At 50.1% G+C, this 16,223-nt stretch overlaps 1 protein-coding gene across 2 annotated transcripts; it reads left to right on the top strand.

Annotated features, from left to right (window-relative positions):
- The first annotated feature begins 2,506 nt into the window (after positions 1-2,506).
- On the top strand, positions 2,507-15,777 carry NFE2L1 (NFE2 like bZIP transcription factor 1). 2 transcript variants are annotated; one of them, XM_072646169.1, is made up of 6 exons: positions 2,507-2,644; positions 4,343-5,342; positions 9,997-10,212; positions 10,610-10,699; positions 10,918-11,079; positions 11,946-15,777. In XM_072646169.1, the coding sequence occupies exons 2-6, from the start codon at positions 4,833-4,835 to the stop codon at positions 13,269-13,271; spliced, it is 2,304 nt and encodes a 767-aa protein (XP_072502270.1). In that variant the 5' UTR covers positions 2,507-2,644; positions 4,343-4,832; the 3' UTR covers positions 13,272-15,777. The 2 variants fall into 2 exon arrangements, with proteins under 2 accessions (XP_072502270.1, XP_072502271.1); XM_072646170.1 differs by lacking the exon at positions 10,610-10,699.
- The last annotated feature ends 446 nt before the right edge of the window (positions 15,778-16,223 follow it).

Below are 16,223 nucleotides of genomic sequence, written 5' to 3'. Positions count from 1 at the left end.
CAAAAGTACAACAACTGCAAAATGATGTACTACTTGTCCCAGAACTCTGAGTCAAATAACTAACTTTTAAGAGCTCTGAACAGACTTGATGCTGCAACAGATTTGCTCCATACTAGGAGCCAGACTCTTAAACAGACAGTACTTTACAGTATGATTCACCAGGGTCATACCTTGGTTCTCCTCCCACTTGGTTATAGGGCAGTAGGGCAGGGTACTAAATTGCTAAAGGAGAGAAAGCTTCTGGCTTGATCTCTTCTTTAAACTCTCCCTTTTGGCAAGTAGTTTTATCACTAGTCTTCCCATGAAGGGATAGAAGGTTTGGGCATCTCTCTTTAGAACCCTCTAGATGAGTATGTGCTTGAGACCATGGAAATCTTGTCTCATTTGTATTTCGTTTGCAGTGTAGCCCATGTCAGTGGGTTCTGGGACTGGATTACAGTTGAGTAGATACCTGAACATCATTCTAATGATGGACATGACCATAAAGTGACCCTATGAGCTCAAGAGGCCTTAGATCTATCTGATACAGCTGACTGATAGCAAGGAGAGTTCCTTCTTTGAAATAACCAGTTACAAAAGACACAGACTGGGAATTGTTTCAACCAATTGTTTGGACCAAGGTGAAATACAGAATATCTATTCAATGGGCCTATAAACTATTTCAATATTTACATATTGAAGTAAATATCCATCCCATACTTGATTTATATTGCACTCTCCTTTGAAAGACTCTAGACATGATCTTCCTAAGCGTAAAACAATTTTGGGGGGGGGGGCAAGGTTGATTTAAGGAATTAAAGATTATGAGAAAAATTTATCTGACTACTCAAGTTGCATCCAATTTAATAAGCACTCCCTAGGCACCTAAGTGCTTGCAAGTTGCAGGGCACATTGCTAGGCACTGGGTTATCAGAGGAAAAAATCAATTAGTCCATGCTCCCAGGAGCTTCCATTCTGGGGATAGCACACCTACAGTTTGTTTCTCAGTAAGAACTTCCTTCAAGGTTCAGCTCAGGTGCAACTTCCTTTGTGAAAGTCTGATGCTCTCAGAATTCCCCTGATCCTCTCCTCACATCTATCTGTGAACATGCTGCCACCTCTCCAGGAGGGTTCAAGCTCACTGAGGACACAGACTGACCTTTTCATTTTCCCAGCTTGGTGCCCAGTATGGCACACAGGAGCCATTTTAAGTGAACGTTCATTGAAATGGAAATGAAGACTTTCCGGCTTCCTTCAAATCCCAGCTAACATCTCAGAGGCCTTTTCTGATGCCCCTTAATGCTAGTGCCTTCCTTTTCTTGATTGCTTTAAATACATTCTGCATCCAGTTTGCTTCACGCTGTCTCCTCGGTTGGAGTAGGGGCTACTTGTCTTTCTTTGTATCGTGCCTGGCACATGTCTATACTGGCGCTAATGGGACTGACCTGGGGAGGTGGCATTTGGATTGAACTGGAGGCGGGCAGGGCGTTTCAGGGGAGCCCGTGTGAGCAGGGGGGCGGCAGGGGGGGCGGCGGGGGGGGCGGCACGGATCGTGGTATCTCGTAGGGCAGGGTGGAGCAGGGCAGGGCGGAGCAGAGCAGGGTCCGCACCACGCAGCGAGTGGAGGCGAGTATCGCTGCACGAGGATGACAAGGCGCAGGCACGGGGACACCATTACCCCTGAGGAACATTCTAGCTCTAACTCCTGTGATACGACCAACTCGTGAACATAGGGGGAGGACCCCCAAAATGCAGTGTGGCCTCCTTTCCTGGAGTCCTGATAACCTTCTACAGCGTCTCCCAGAACGGGACGGGGAGCTGGCGGAGACCTCCTTCCCCGCCCCCTTCGCCGTAGCCAGGTAGAGGCAGTCACCGAATGGGGGGGCGGGAAACTCGCTTCGTGACGTCAGCCATAAAGGCGTTAACCGCAGCCCTAGCAGTAAGTGTGGGGAATGACGTAGAGAACGAAGGTCGTAGCGGAGGGCTGAATAGATTTCCACTTCCCGGGCTCAAGATGGTGGCGCCAGCGTCAGAGGCCCCAAGACACGTGCCTCCGGCTCCGCCTCGAGCCCCCCCCCCCCCGGCTCCGCCCTCACGTCTCCCTGGGCTTCTGCAAGTCACGGTGAGGTCCCCTGGAGGGGGACTCCAAGCCCCGGTGGTGACGCCCCTTCCCATCCCGCGCGCAGGGACTTAATTTCCCATTCTCCTAAGGCCACGTAGGCACCTCAGCAGAAAGTCTCTAACCCCAACCTAGCCTCGAGGCCCCCTCCAGTGCGAGGAAGAGGGCTCGTACTAGAGGAAATTGGTTCTCCTCCCTCAGTCATTGGTGGGGCCGCCCCACGAGGAGGAGCCGCACACCGATTGGCCCTTGCGACACGTCAGTTAGGGCGGGTCGGAGGTGCATCCAACCATTGGCCCACTGCTCCAGCCCATCGCGCGGACACCCGGCAGAGGGGTGTCGGGGGGCCGTGAGCCGGACGTCGATTGGTGGAGTGGTTGCTAGAGCTGCCGCGGGGGCGGGCCTTCCAGTGAGGTGGAGGTGGGACGGAGAGGGGAAGCGACGGCGGCGGCGGCGGCGGCGGAGCGCGCAGGGCCGGCCGGCGTCGGCGAGGCCCAGGACGCTGGCCTACGGAGCTTTGGGGGCGTCGGCGACCTCTCTCTAGCCGTGGGTATTGGACTCTTACTTCCCCAGGCGGCGGGGGCTGGGCCCGGGGCTGGTGGGGTTCGATGCCCCGAGGTGAGGGGGCGGAGCCCAGCTGTGGGAGGCGGCTCGGGGAGGGTTAGGCGGCCCTGGTGGGATCGAGGTTGTGGGGTCAGGCCCCGGGGAAGGCCGCACTTGTTTCCTTGCTCCCCAACCAGGAGCAGCCGGACCTTGGCTTCGGGAAGGGGCCTGGCGACTTGGCCGCGTCAGGATTCAGAGCACCTGGGGCTGGGCCTGGGAAGCCAGGCCGAGTGGGGGTGGGGGGCAGCCTCGGAGGCCGTCCTTACTGGAATTTTAGGGTATATTTATGGCATACACATTCCGTGTGTATACGTGTGAATGAGTGTGTATGTATACGTCTGTGTATGTGCACTTGTCCACATATGTATGATGTATGTATACAGACCACTAAATTTTCAGGCTGATTTATTAATCTTCTTTTGTGAGAGTGAGAGCTTTGTGGCAACAGGAATTACCAATTATAGGTTTACTCTTATTAAATGAAGCCCAGGTGGTGGTGACTTGAAAGTTAGCCCTATAATCTAGGCTAGTAATCTATTCCATGAAACTGACAAAACCTAGCTCAAAATGTGGGAGGACCGAGGAATTGGCAACTCTTTTGACAACTTGGGATAGAAACTTGACTCCCTTGGATACTGTTACTGATTTTTACCCCGAAGGTCATATAATGATGGAATATAAAGCTACACCTGTCTAGACAAGTTCTGAAGAGGGAATAATTATGCCCCCACAACATCAAGTTCTTATCACCATCTGGCTTCTCCGTAATGATAGGAAGAGGAAACTATCTCGAGACATATTTTTTACTGTAGGATAGTACATAACCTTATCCAGGTTTATAACCTCTTCCTTCTGCAGGGGTTCTTATTTTTTTTTGCCTCATGAATTACTATGGAAAACTGGTGGACCCAATGTAGCCCTTTTCATTTTAAAATTCAAAATATAAATTACATAAGGGAACCAATTATATTGAAATACTTATCAAAAAATTTTTTTTTAAAACCTAAGATATCCAGATTAAGAACTTTTCCCAACTGGGACAGAAAGGTACAGGGACAGTGGATTTAGAGCTGGAAAGGATCTTGGCGACCATTTCCCTCATTTTGCAGATAAGTAAATGGAGGCATGGAGAGATTAAGTGATTTGCCCAGAGTCACGTATCTAGTGTCTGAGATAGACTTTCGCCCCAAATCTTCCTGACTCTTAAGTGCAGTGTCCCATCTACCAGGCTATGCTGACAGTCTAGGTAGTTCACAAGTCTTTCTTTCCTGAGACATGGGAAACTGACTCCTCAAACCAAAAATAGAATCTGGGTAGTGTGTGTGGGAATTCAGACAATATTTATGCAAAGTGTTTTGGTTGCTTTGTGTGTTGTCTGTCTTCTGTATCCAAAGCAGTTTCTTTGGGAGTGGGAGGTTTAATTCACTAAATATTATACTTTAAGAGAAATAGTATTACTACAGAGCTGTATGTTTTTTACAGGCAATATTTTCTGTGGGTGTGTCCTCAAGTAATTTTTGTCTTGTAAAAGAAGTTTTCTCTTTTTATTCCAATATTTGCTGACATGAGAATTTTTCTGCCCTGGTCATTGGTATGTAAAACATGTCTTATTATATTTGCCTTTCTAATCCCTGTTTTTAGGTTTTTCTGGAAATCCCCCTGGTAATTGTCAAGGAAAAGGGATACTTGGACCCAAGACGTTTTACATCTCCAGCCAAAGAAATAAAACTCAAGGGGAAAGGGAAAGTGAGAAAAAACCATCCGTTGTCCTTGAGAAGACCTCAGTGGAGTCATCTAATGTGAGTGAGGAGGGGAAGGTGAAGTGACTGCATGTGGACTGTGGGATTAGTAAATCACGTGAGACGCTTGATGTTGGACCTGGGTTAGGAACAGTTGTACTTTCAGAAGAGAGGTGATGAGAACCGAAAGTGAATGTGGTCTGAAACCTGGATTCAGCTTCACTCAGAGGGCTTTCCTTCAGGGGCATTAGTGAGCTCTAATCTTGTGTTCTACCACGGTTGGCTACAGGGTTTGGCACTAAGGAGTGTGACTTACTGGCTGAGCAGTAGCCTTTATTTATATTCTGGAAGATTTAAAAACTGAAAAGAATAAACATTCTGGTCCTTCAGCAATGCTTTCTCTGAAGAAATATTTAACAGAAGGACTCCTCCAGTTCACCATTCTACTAAGTTTGATTGGGGTGCGGGTGGACGTGGATACTTACCTGAACTCGCAACTCTCTCCACTCCGGGAGATCATCCTGGGGCCCAGTTCAGCCTACACACAGACCCAGTTCCACAATCTGAGGAATACCTTGGATGGCTATGGGATCCACCCCAAGAGTGTAGACCTGGACTATTACTTCACAGCCCGGCGGCTTCTTAACCAGGTGAGGGCCCTGGACAGGTTTCAGGTGCCTACCACAGAGGTGAATGCCTGGCTGGTCCATCGAGATCCTGAGAGCTCAGTGTCCGGCAGCCAACCCAGCTCAGGCCTTGCTCTGGAGAGTGCCAGTGGCCTGCAGGATGTGACAGGTTCTGAAAGTGGGGTACGAGAAAGTGAAGCTGAACAAGGATTCGGGGAAGAGTTGGAAGACCTTGGGGCTGTGGCTCCTCCAGTCAGTGGAGAGTTAACCAAAGAGGTAGGCAGCCCAGGTTGTGGGTGGTTTGGGCCTTAGGGGGAGGGAGGAACTGTTTTCTTGTGTTTATATTGCCAGCTCTTAGTACAGTGGCACATAGTATGCCTTCATAAATGCTTGTTGACTTTCTGTTGCTTGGCTTATGGGCATAGTTCCAGCCCTTCTGACAAACTCAAGCACTTCCAAGAAGTTCACGTTGGGCAGGAAATAGGGGTGAATTCTGTGACTCTAGGTATAAGGATCAACAAGCTTCATCAGATGCACTGTTGGGTATTTGTTCCCCCTCTATGCAGTAATGGGAGGTACTGGTTTATGCTGTGATGTTTTTGTCAGTAGAACTCCTCAGAGGGGAGAGAAAGCCCTGCTGTGTTCTGCTATTTTGCCTTGTATAGCTTTTGCTAGGAAACAAATCTGTGCTTTCTGATCTTCCCCATATTATACACATGTCCTGAGACAGTTTTTTCCTTCTTTCATCAGCCCTTATTTAGTTACTGAGACATGAGCAGATGATTTTCTTAGGCTTATTCAGGGAGCAGATTTGGTGGTTCCAGGTAGCCAGGTGAGGGCTGTTTTCTCACTTCTCTAAAGACCTAGAATAGAGAGAAAAGGGGACCGGGGTGAGGTGGGGTTGGAGCAAAGCAACAAATTGCATTTTGCCACAGAAGTCCCACCAAGTTAGACCTTTGCCTCTCTGTGCTGGATCCACACAGAGAGAATATGGCCGACCTGGAAGTCCAGCTAGCTCTGACTGAGCCTGCTTATAGAGAGAGGCTGGGCTAATATGGGCACAGACCCAGTGAGTTGGAGTCTTCTTCAGCCTCCATTTTTAGACCTTTTTTTTCTCTTGGAATCTTACCTTACTCTTTCTCTTCCAGTATATTCCTTCCTTCCTCTCTTTTGTTTCTGGTGTTGCTGTTTTCTCTTTGCTTTTTCTTCATCACATTCTGCTTTGCCCAGGCCTTCTTTAAACTCTTGGGCTTGAAACAAACTCCCAGTGCCCCTGACTCCAGCATTGGCAAAGTACCCTGCCGTAAAACACCTCTTAGTCTTCTCCCTTCCCCCTTTTTTCCCCTCCTCCTAAGTTAATTTCCCGAAAGGGTGGGCATGACTGTGCTTGCTGCTTGGAAACTGGAGTGGAGAAGGCCGAGCGGTGGCTAAGTGTTCCCGTTCTTTGCCCAAGCCTCTCCTGAGACTGGTGGGTGGAACAGAGGAAACAGCTCTGGGAGGGGGACCCATCACTTGGCACTGACTCCCTCTGGCTTTCACCTCCAACCTTGGTATCCTTGCGTCCTGTTGAAGTCAGAGATAGGAGGAGTGGGACTTGGGGGCTTCCCTGAAGAAGGCAGGTGGGACGCGGCGTCTCTTAACCTGCCTTGGGTTTTGTTCTTTTCCCCGCTTTCGGTGTTTGGATTTTATGCCTTAGTGAAAGCATTGCCGGTGCCTCTCTGTCCGGGTCCTCGGCTCTTTTTTTTCTCAGAAAGGCTGGGCTTGACATTGTTTTGAAGGGCTTACCACTTGTTTTGAGTGTAAGGTACCAGCATACTAGGGTGGGGGTGTCTGTGTGTGTGTGTGTGTGTGTGTGTGTATGTGTGTGTACATGTACATGTATTGATTTTAACATTTTTACAGCAGCTGAGGGATGAGAGGAGGAAAGATAAAAATACTCCGCCCTGGAACATGTGCTGACATTGCTGGAGCTGGCACTTTCTCCAGGGTTACAGGCCCCCACTCCCCAGAATCGTTAGGCCTGGGCAGTAACCAGCTCTAGCCAAAGGCCCACACAGGGATAGGATTCCCTTCAGGGTTGGCATACTGCCCAGAGCAAAGGGGTGAGGTTGGGGGGGGGGGGGCTGTTTACAGTTCTTTCCTGGCCATGAGTAGCCTGGAACATGCTGTTTCTGCTGACCTTAGGCACAAAGAGAGCAGGAGGGGGAAGGAGTTGGATTTTCCTCTTCCAGATAGCAGTCCAAGGAGTTTAACTTGCTATTATTTTGGTCAGTGCCAGGGACTTTCCTTACTGGGCTATATTAGGAGAAGTAGTGCAAAGAACCCAAATGAAAGGAGGGCTAAGGCTGAGGTCATAGGGTTGTAGTTAGGATCCCTATGGCACCTGTCTCCCTAAGTGCTGGTAATAGGGCAGCTGATACTCTGCTGGCATGTGACTAGGCCCTGCCAACCCTGTGACATCACTGCACATGTGCAGACAGCTCCCACTCCCTTCCACTGGGCCTGACCTATTTTAGGGTAGCCAGATGCCTATTTCCCAGTGGGTCTAGGCCTGTAGGGTTCTAGCTCAGGCCTGGTACTTGGGCCTAAAGTTCCCTTGGGTTTGGATATATATTGAATCCAGATCTCCAGAAGGAATAGAAAAACTGCTCCCACTTTGAGAGAAGAACTTAAATTCCCAGGAAAGGATCACTTATGGCAGCTGGGAATAGCCCTCAGGGACCCTGCCTGCATGTCCCTGCCTGGACTTGGTAAGCAGGATGCGACAGCAGGGGGAGCAGCATGTCCCTCCCCCAGGACTTCACTGCGCCAGCCCAGCTGACTTGCCGGGCTGGGTGGGGCCGGCAGCCCCTGGGTGCATCTCCTCAAGGAGACCCTGGGAGGGGATGGTCCGTGCTGCAGCTTCTTCAGCTGCCCTGGCACAGAGATTGGCTCCAGCCCGCAGCCTAGGTAACCAGATTTGGGAGGGGATTGGATCTTTGCATCTCCAGCAGAGATTTAGGGGAGGGGATTGGCTCCTATTGCAGCCTAGGTAACTGGAGTGGGAGGGGATTGGCTCTTTGCGCAGCCCAGCGGCTGGCCTGGGGGAGGGGATTGGCTCTCTCCGCAGCCTCAGCAGTGACCTGCGGGGTGGGGGGGAGGGGATTGGCTCCTTGCTGCAGCCTAGGTAACAAGTTTGGGGGGTGCAGGGGGGGAAAGAGGGACGAGTAGGGTGTGGGGTATTGGGGGATGATAGGTCTAGGAGAGAGTTCTCTCTCTCCTCTGCAGCCCAAGCACGCAGCATGGGGTGGGAATCCCATCTCACTGCAGCCTCCGCGGTGAGCTCAGGGTGGGGGCTACCAGGTACCTGAGTGTAGAACTGGGGTCTTAAGAAGGGAAGGGGCTGTTCAAGGATGGAGAAGGGGAGCTGGGCTAGGTTGCCTGTGCAGCAGCATTGGTGGGGTACCCACTTCAGGCCTCTCCCGGCAAGCAGGGGGCTACTCTGCCAGTCCAGTGTATCTGCTGAATGCAGAGAGCTCGGCGCACTCCCTTGTCCAGTTCCCTTGATCCAGCTGTCCTGGGGTGCACTTCACAGACCATGACCCTTCTGGACCGCAGCATGTACAATGGTGGGGGCCATTCCAGAGGGAGTCAGCCTCTTAACTCTTTGCTGGCAGAGGGCAGGGCGACCCGGCCCCTCTCTGATCTTTGGTCCAGGGCCTCTGCTCAGGTTGGTGTGTGTGGACAAACTGAAACAGGGAGAGATGCTGCAGGAAAGTTTTGAGGGAGAGAGTGGAGAATGGAGGGAAAAGGGTCCCCTGGGACCTTCGGAGAAGGTGGGTCTGAGAGTTCTGGTTTACAGGGTATCTGGGACTTAACCTGTAAGTGGGAAGGCAAGTATTTTTAAATCTGATGGTAAGGCAAGGGGGGTTGGGGAATGGGGAGAGAAGACAAGCTTCGTGTCATGTAGGTTAAGATAGTCTTGGTCTACCAGGGATCTGCACAGCCTGATTGGAGGAGCCACCTGGGTGGAGAAGGAAGGGGAGGTAGGTTTGATGGACACAAGGCTGTTCTGTGAAGATGGTGAACAGGGCTAGGATGTGATAGTGCCCTTGAGCGGAAAGGCCAGGTTGGGGTTAAATTCTGGGGTGTGGTGCCTATTTGTAAGTATGGGCTTTTCAAGACTGGGAATGAACCTGTTTTCTTTTGTGAGGGGTGTGTGGGTGGCAAGGGGGTACAAGCCCCTGACTCCACCCCAGGACTCTCTTGGGATGGAGGCTGTTTTCTTGGTATTGCTTTGAATGGAGATTGTGGGGAGTTGCCGAGAGACTACAGGCAGGTTCCAGAGTCTTGGGTTCTGTGCCTCACCCACTTTGCTGCCAGCTAGGGGAAGTATATCAGAAGGAAAGTTGGGTGAGGGGCTATGAGAAGGGGCTGTCTGCCCTGTTGCACCAGGTAGTTGGAAATGCAGGGATTTTCCTTTTCCAGCCCAACCCACCCATTTATGCAAATGACAATGGCACCACTGGCTGATGCAAGCTCCTCCACTAAGAAGCAATTCTGCATGACAATTCCGTCCTTGTCTGCCCTGGCCAAGATCAGGCCCTCCTGGCCCTTAAAGCCACAGAGTCTATCCCTAAATTGAAATTTCCCTGTAGTGAGGGCTGCACACCTGACTAGGGAGTTTAAGTCCTGTAGCCCACCAGGACAGAATTACTATGAATGACTGGCTCTTCTGGCTGCCTGGGTTGGGTCCATGGGTCTGATTATAGGTTTAGGGATAAGTAAAACTGCCCTGATGAGAAGGAGCGGACCTAGTGCTAGAGGTTGGTGTTGGGGTGTTGTGGGGGTGGGGTTTGCTGGTCATCCCGAATTGTGGAGACATCTGGCTTGTGAGGTGTAGGGCAGGCATCTAGGGGACCTGAGAACTGAAATCTGATCTATCTTTCAGGACATTGATCTGATTGACATCCTTTGGCGACAGGACATTGATCTGGGTGCGGGGAGAGAGATTTTTGACTATAGCCATCGCCAGAAAGAAAGTGAAGTGGACAAGGAGCTGAGAGATGGGGGGGAATGTGGGGACAGCTGGCCAGATGAAGGGACTGAAGCCCTGGCTCGAAACCTGCTAGTGGATGGAGAGACAGGGGAAAGCTTCCCTGCACAGGTAAGAGTTCATACACTTCATTATCCTCCTAAGATGTCAGGTTGACTTTATTAATAGATTGACTACTTTATGTTAGTAGTAAGGGAAGATGGAGGTCCTGTGGGATTGGGGATGGTAAAAGTGAGGGAAAATCTTAGGAATAGAGGAAGACTCTTCACACATCTCACCCTAGCCAGGAACAGGGTGCCTAGCAGACTTCTTGCTTCAAACCTCAATTAGGCTTTCTCCTGGAGGCTCCTCTTCTAGAGAAATCACCTAGAAAATGAGTGTTCTGTTCCAGATCCGGTTCTGGCACAACATGAATCTGTCACTTCTGTCCTCTCCCTTTCAATGTGCTGGGGGAAGGCTTTGGCCTTGGGGCAGCACTGGCCCACTTCAGCCAGACTTTTTGCCATAGGTACCTGGTGGGGAAGACCAGACAGCCCTGTCCCTGGAGGAGTGCCTTAGGCTGTTGGAAGCTACTTTCCCCAAAGGGGAGGAGTCTGAGGTGAGCAGGAAACCCTCTGCCCCAGCTAGCCTTCACACAGGGCATCCCTCTACATTAGTCACAGTGTGTCTACCCAGGTGCCCTATAGGTGCTGGGGATGGATTTGGAGGCAGGAAGTGAGAATTAGGCAGTACTTTGTGGGTTGGACTCAGAATAGGGTGGTTTCCCCCCTCTTTCTCTTATTTTTCTCCAGTGAAAGCCTGTATTTTTATCCTCAGTTTCCAGCTGCAGATGTTTCCAGTATAACAGAAGCTGTGCCCAGTGAGAGTGAGTCCTCAGCTATTCAGAACAATCTTCTCTCCCCACTTCTGACAGAGACAGAATCTCCATTTGATCTGGAACAGCAGTGGCAAGACCTCATGTCAATCATGGAAATGCAGGTGGGAATGAATGAATATAGCAGTAGCCCCAGAGCACTTAAGGGGGGGATATTCTGCTAAATGTGTACTGGGAAGGGAAATGGATACTTTTGTGTGTCCAGGATCCCAGATGTGGCCCCAAGATTAAACCCCCAAGTTTTTAGTGCTAAAGCCAATGCCATCCTTACTCAGTGCAAGATTTTCTTTGCTTCCTGGTGAGTCCCTCTTCTTCTCCCTTGGCTAAAATAACTTCTTGACCAGAAAACTAGGCATGTAGTAAAGATGGAGGTCAAGACCTGTGGTTTCCGGCATCCTCCGAGTAGAGGGAAGCGTGATCAAAACATGATTCAGTTGGTCAGTTTTTACTAAAGGTGGGGTCCATCAGAAACATTTTGCCCTGTAATGGAACAGAACTTCTGCAGTTCACAGCTAGGTGTAAGACTTGGAGTCATGAGGACCTGAGTTCAAATCCTGCCTCAGACATTCAGCCTCTCATCCTTAAAATCAGGACAACAATAATAGCTGGCATTTATAAAGTGCTTTACAAAAATCTTGTATTGTCCTCCTCACAACCCTGGGAGATATTATCATTATCCTCATTTACAGATGAGGAAACTGAGATAGATTATGTACCATCAATTATCTCAATGTGGCTGTGAGGACCAGACGAAATAACACATGTATAGTGCTCTGCAGACCTTAGAATGCTGTATAACTGTTAGCCATTACTGCTCTTGAATCCCGTTTTCAGGGTAACTAGCATTGTCCTTCTGCTTGGGGACTGCTTATGGACCTTGAGGATTGAGATTATTCTTCTCTGCCACTCCCTTCTCCCCACTCCCGGGGGAGGACACCTGCCACACTGACCAGTGTTTCTCATCTCCTAGGCTATGGAAGTGAACACAGCAACAAATGAAATCCTCTACAGTGCCACAGCCGGAGACTCACTGAGCACCAATTATAGCCTCGCTCCCAGCACTCCCATCAACCAGAACGTCAGCCTGCATCAGGCGTCCCTTGGGAGTTGCGCTCAGGACTTCTCACTCTTCAGCCCAGAGATTGAAAGCCTTCCTGTGGCCGGGGGATCCACCCTGCTCCAGTTGGCTCCCAATAATTCTACCAGCCTCAACTCCACCTTTGGTTCCACTAACCTGACAGGGATCTTTTTTCCTCCTCAGCTCAACAGCACGGCCAATGAGACAGCCAGTCCTGAGCTGCCTGACCCTTTGGGTGGCCTGTTGGATGAAGCCATGTTGGATGAGATCAGCTTGATGGATCTGGCCATTGAGGAAGGTTTTAACCCCGTGCAGGCTTCACAGCTCGAGGAGGAGTTTGACTCTGACTCGGGACTTTCTCTGGACTCGAGCCATAGCCCTGCCTCTCTGAGCAGCTCAGAAGGCAGCTCTTCTGCCTCTTCTTCTGCCTCCTCCTCTGCCTCATCCTCCTTTTCAGAGGAAGGTGCTGTGGGCTACAGCTCTGACTCTGAGAATTTGGATTTAGAAGAAGCTGAGGGGGCTGTGGGTTACCAGCCTGAATACACCAAGTTCTGTCGCATGAGCTACCAGGACCCCTCCCAGCTCTCCTACTTACCTTTCCTGGAGCATGTGGGGCATAATCATACCTATAACATGGCCCCTGGTGCCCTGGATGCTTCAGACCCCCAGCTTCCTGGGTCCCTTAAGAAGGGCAGTAGAGAGAAGCAGGCTGACTTCTTGGACAAGCAGATGAGCCGGGATGAGCACCGGGCCCGAGCCATGAAGATCCCCTTCACCAATGACAAAATCATTAACCTGCCAGTGGAGGAGTTCAATGAGCTGCTGTCCAAGTACCAGCTGAGTGAGGCCCAGTTGAGTCTCATTCGAGACATCAGGCGCCGAGGCAAAAACAAGATGGCAGCGCAGAATTGTCGCAAACGGAAGCTGGACACCATCCTTAATCTAGAGCGGGATGTGGAGGATCTGCAGCGGGACAAGTCCAAGCTGCTCAGGGAAAAGGTGGAGTTCCTCAAGTCCCTGCGCCAGATGAAGCAGAAAGTGCAGAGTCTATACCAGGAAGTGTTTGGGCGGCTGCGGGATGAGAATGGGCAGCCCTATTCTCCCGCGCAGTACGCCCTGCAGTATGCTGGGGATGGCAGTGTCATCTTGATACCCCGCACACTGGCCGACCAGCAGGCCAGGCGCCAGGAAAGGAAGCAGAAAGACAGGAGGAAGTGAGCCTGCCTGGAGAGGAGGGGGACAAAGCTCACTCTGATAGAAACTGGAGAAAGGCTGTGCCTGGAAGTGCTGGAGGAACTTTGATGCCTCTTATCCAATATATCTTCTCAGACATGACAACTGCCGGTCAGTGTACAGGAAGATGGGCGGGCCCTGCACTGTTTGGCTCTGCCCGCCCTGGCCCCTCCCCCTCCTCCATCTCCACACCTGGGGCCGAGGGTACCACAGGGGCTTGTGGGGGGGGGATCAAGGCCCGCCCACACCCATTTTTTTGGAGGGCAGGGATGGAGCTGGCATTGCTGGGGGTGGGAAGAAGCTGAAAGGTGAGTGCCATTGTGGGTGACAAAGGAAGAGCCTTGTGAAAGAAGGGGTAAAGGAAAGAGTCTGATTTTTGGATAAAGGAAAAATACCCCAAAAAATCAAAGCGGGAAGAAAACCACAGGGAAACCTAAGCCAGGGCTCCAGGCTGTGGGTTTATGTGACTGAGTCTTGGTCTTCTATGTGAGTAAACCTCACTTCACCCCAGTTTGGGGGGGGTGTGACTGTCACTTTACAAAGTGGGTTGGGGGAGGGGGCCCCTATTAACTCTTTAAAATTCCATGTACATCAGCATTCTTGGAAGGGAGCTCCTGGAGACTCCCTCCACCCCCTGATTTTTTTTAGCCACCTAGGAGCTATTGAGACCCTATGCCAAATACCTTAGGAGGGCTTTAGGGTCAAAGGGAAGCATGAGCAGGGCAAAGGGTGGAAAGAGCCATTAGGCCACATCTTTCCTCCCCCCCCCCCCCCAACACTGAGCATGTGGCCCTCACTGCCCCCACCCCTGCCAGCTCCTATACTGCACCATTCCCACTGCAGCATGCATGTGAATGCTGTTCTCTTTCTGTCCCCACTCCCCATTGGCTGAAGCACTTTGACCTTGAAGAGGTTCTTGCAGGGAACTCCTGGGTCCAGGAGGTGCCTCCTTCCTGCTACTCCTAGGAAGAGGAGAGGCCCCCAGCTGCCACCTTAGGGAGAGGTAGGAGGCCTCTGTGGCAAACTCCAATCAGTATTCAGCACAATGTTGAGGGAGTAGCCCCTTCCTCCCACTCTTCTTCCTTCCAACTGGGCTTGTCACTGAAAAACTAGGCCTCTGTTAGGATTTCTCAGAATTTCTTTCTTGCGCTTTGATTTTTTAGGGCTTGAGCCCTGTTTTTACTTATAGGGTCTAGACTGTTTGTGTTGAGTAAAAGGGAGATGCCCCAAATATTCAAAGCTGCTAGATGTTCTCTTTGCCATAAAGACTCCGTGTGACTGTGTGAACACTTGGGTTTTTCTCCTCTGGCCTGAGGTCAGTCTGTCTTTTTTGGATTTCTTTCTGGAGGAAGGTGTAGTGAATATGGAGGGGGCCTAGTGCACCATCCCACTTTAGGGAAGGGATGATTTTTTTTTCTAGTTGCCCCAGCTCAACAGGGGCATCATGGGACCTGGTAAAAGGCAGGAAGGGGAGACATCCACATGTGGCTGAGGTTGAGGGTCCCATTAGCGCCTGAGGCACCTGTTTTTGTTTTTGTCTTGAATTTAGTTTGCAGCTACAACCACCTCTGGCTGAGTTCTCATAAGCAGGTTTCACTTCTGAACCAGTAGGAGAGGTTTGGGGGGATGGGGGTGGGAGCACTAATTTCCCTCCCCCTCCATCAGGAGGTCTCAGTAAGCAGCAAAAACAGAAAGGAGTAAGCTTGGAAAATGCTTAAATTATTTTCTTAGATTTTATTTTTAATTTATCTCTGTGACCTGCCAGGGAGAGAGGAGAGAGAGAGAGAGAGAGATGCTGTGAGCACATGATAAAATAAAATAAACTATAATAAAATGGCTGATTCACTCAAGTGCAATTTTTTTCCCCTTTGAGTTTAATTTTGGGGGAGCAAGGACCCTGGCTTCAGTGGAACTGCAGTAAAGGGCCCTTAGCTAGTCAGCCATTTGTGTGGCTGCAGCCAAACCTGAACCAATAACTAGGGAAAGCAGAATGGGGAGGAGAGTGGTTTTTTGTTTTTTGGTTTTTTTTTTTTTTTTAAAGAAAAATCTTAACTCTATTTTTTTAACCTTTCAAGTATTGTGCAGGTGAGCTATGTTTGGGGAGGAGGGTCTCTTTTCCCAGCTGTGTCAGCTGGCCCCTGTCATGTTGGAGGGGAAAGGATTAAAAATTCACTTTTGGCCACCCACACAGTGCTGGCCTGGTTGAAATATTATTCTTAGGGAGCCCAGGCTAGGCCCCAACACCTGGCCCTTGCTTCCTGTATCTTCACCTGCTACGACTTGTATTTTTATGCCTGACCTTGTGCTGTGTGTAATTTGCTCCAATGGCCCCTGCCTGCAGATAATTACAGTGCATTCTCGTCCTATGGTAATAAAAACTTGAGAGTCCCATCGTGCTGTAACGCCCAACATTGCAGCCTGGCTGAAACGAGGGCTCATGATGCTGGGGTAGGGGACTGACTGTCTGAAATAAATGCCACCAAGCTGGAAAGAAGGGTTGTTGAGTTTTTAAAGGGATGCTTAATACTGAGGTCTAAACTTTAGAGAACGGGTGGTCTCGCACTGCCTTGGGACAAGGTGGGATAATCTAGTTTAGAAGAAAGTTCACAATTCTGAGTCCTGGAGGTTGGGGAGGACTGTTTTAAGTTAACTTACTAGCATTTGGGATAGTTTCCAAGGGGTTTAGATCCTTGGATTAATTACATTTATCTGGTGACCAGCTCCTATTCTCTTGGTTTGTGGCCATTTACTTAGGCTGTTGTGGTTAAATGGAATAATCTGTGACAGTCTGGAGCCTGGACTTGGACCCAGAACTTCAGGCTCCAACTCTTGTGGTCTTTACATGCACAACTGGCTCCTTAGTGTATGTTATTGCACTATGTTATTGCACTTTTGTGTTACTTCCAGTGCTCAAAGGGTATCACAGAAGTATTTAAA

The sequence above is a fragment of the Notamacropus eugenii genome, chromosome 2, assembly GCF_028372415.1.
Source record: "Notamacropus eugenii isolate mMacEug1 chromosome 2, mMacEug1.pri_v2, whole genome shotgun sequence".
NCBI classification, from domain to species: Eukaryota; Metazoa; Chordata; class Mammalia; order Diprotodontia; family Macropodidae; genus Notamacropus; species Notamacropus eugenii.
The sequence above is the reverse complement of the archived record's forward strand: the minus strand, read 5'-3'. Positions and strand labels throughout refer to the sequence as shown.

Excerpts from the sequence above, each read along its gene's own strand:
- NFE2L1 (XM_072646169.1), top strand. The coding sequence starts at position 4,833 with ATGCTTTCTCTGAAGAAATATTTAACAGAAGGACTCCTCCAGTTCACC. Across the intron at positions 10,213-10,609 it reads GGGAAAGCTTCCCTGCACAG|GTACCTGGTGGGGAAGACCA; the intron begins GTAAGAGTTCAT and ends TTTTTGCCATAG. Across the intron at positions 11,080-11,945 it reads TGTCAATCATGGAAATGCAG|GCTATGGAAGTGAACACAGC; the intron begins GTGGGAATGAAT and ends CTCATCTCCTAG.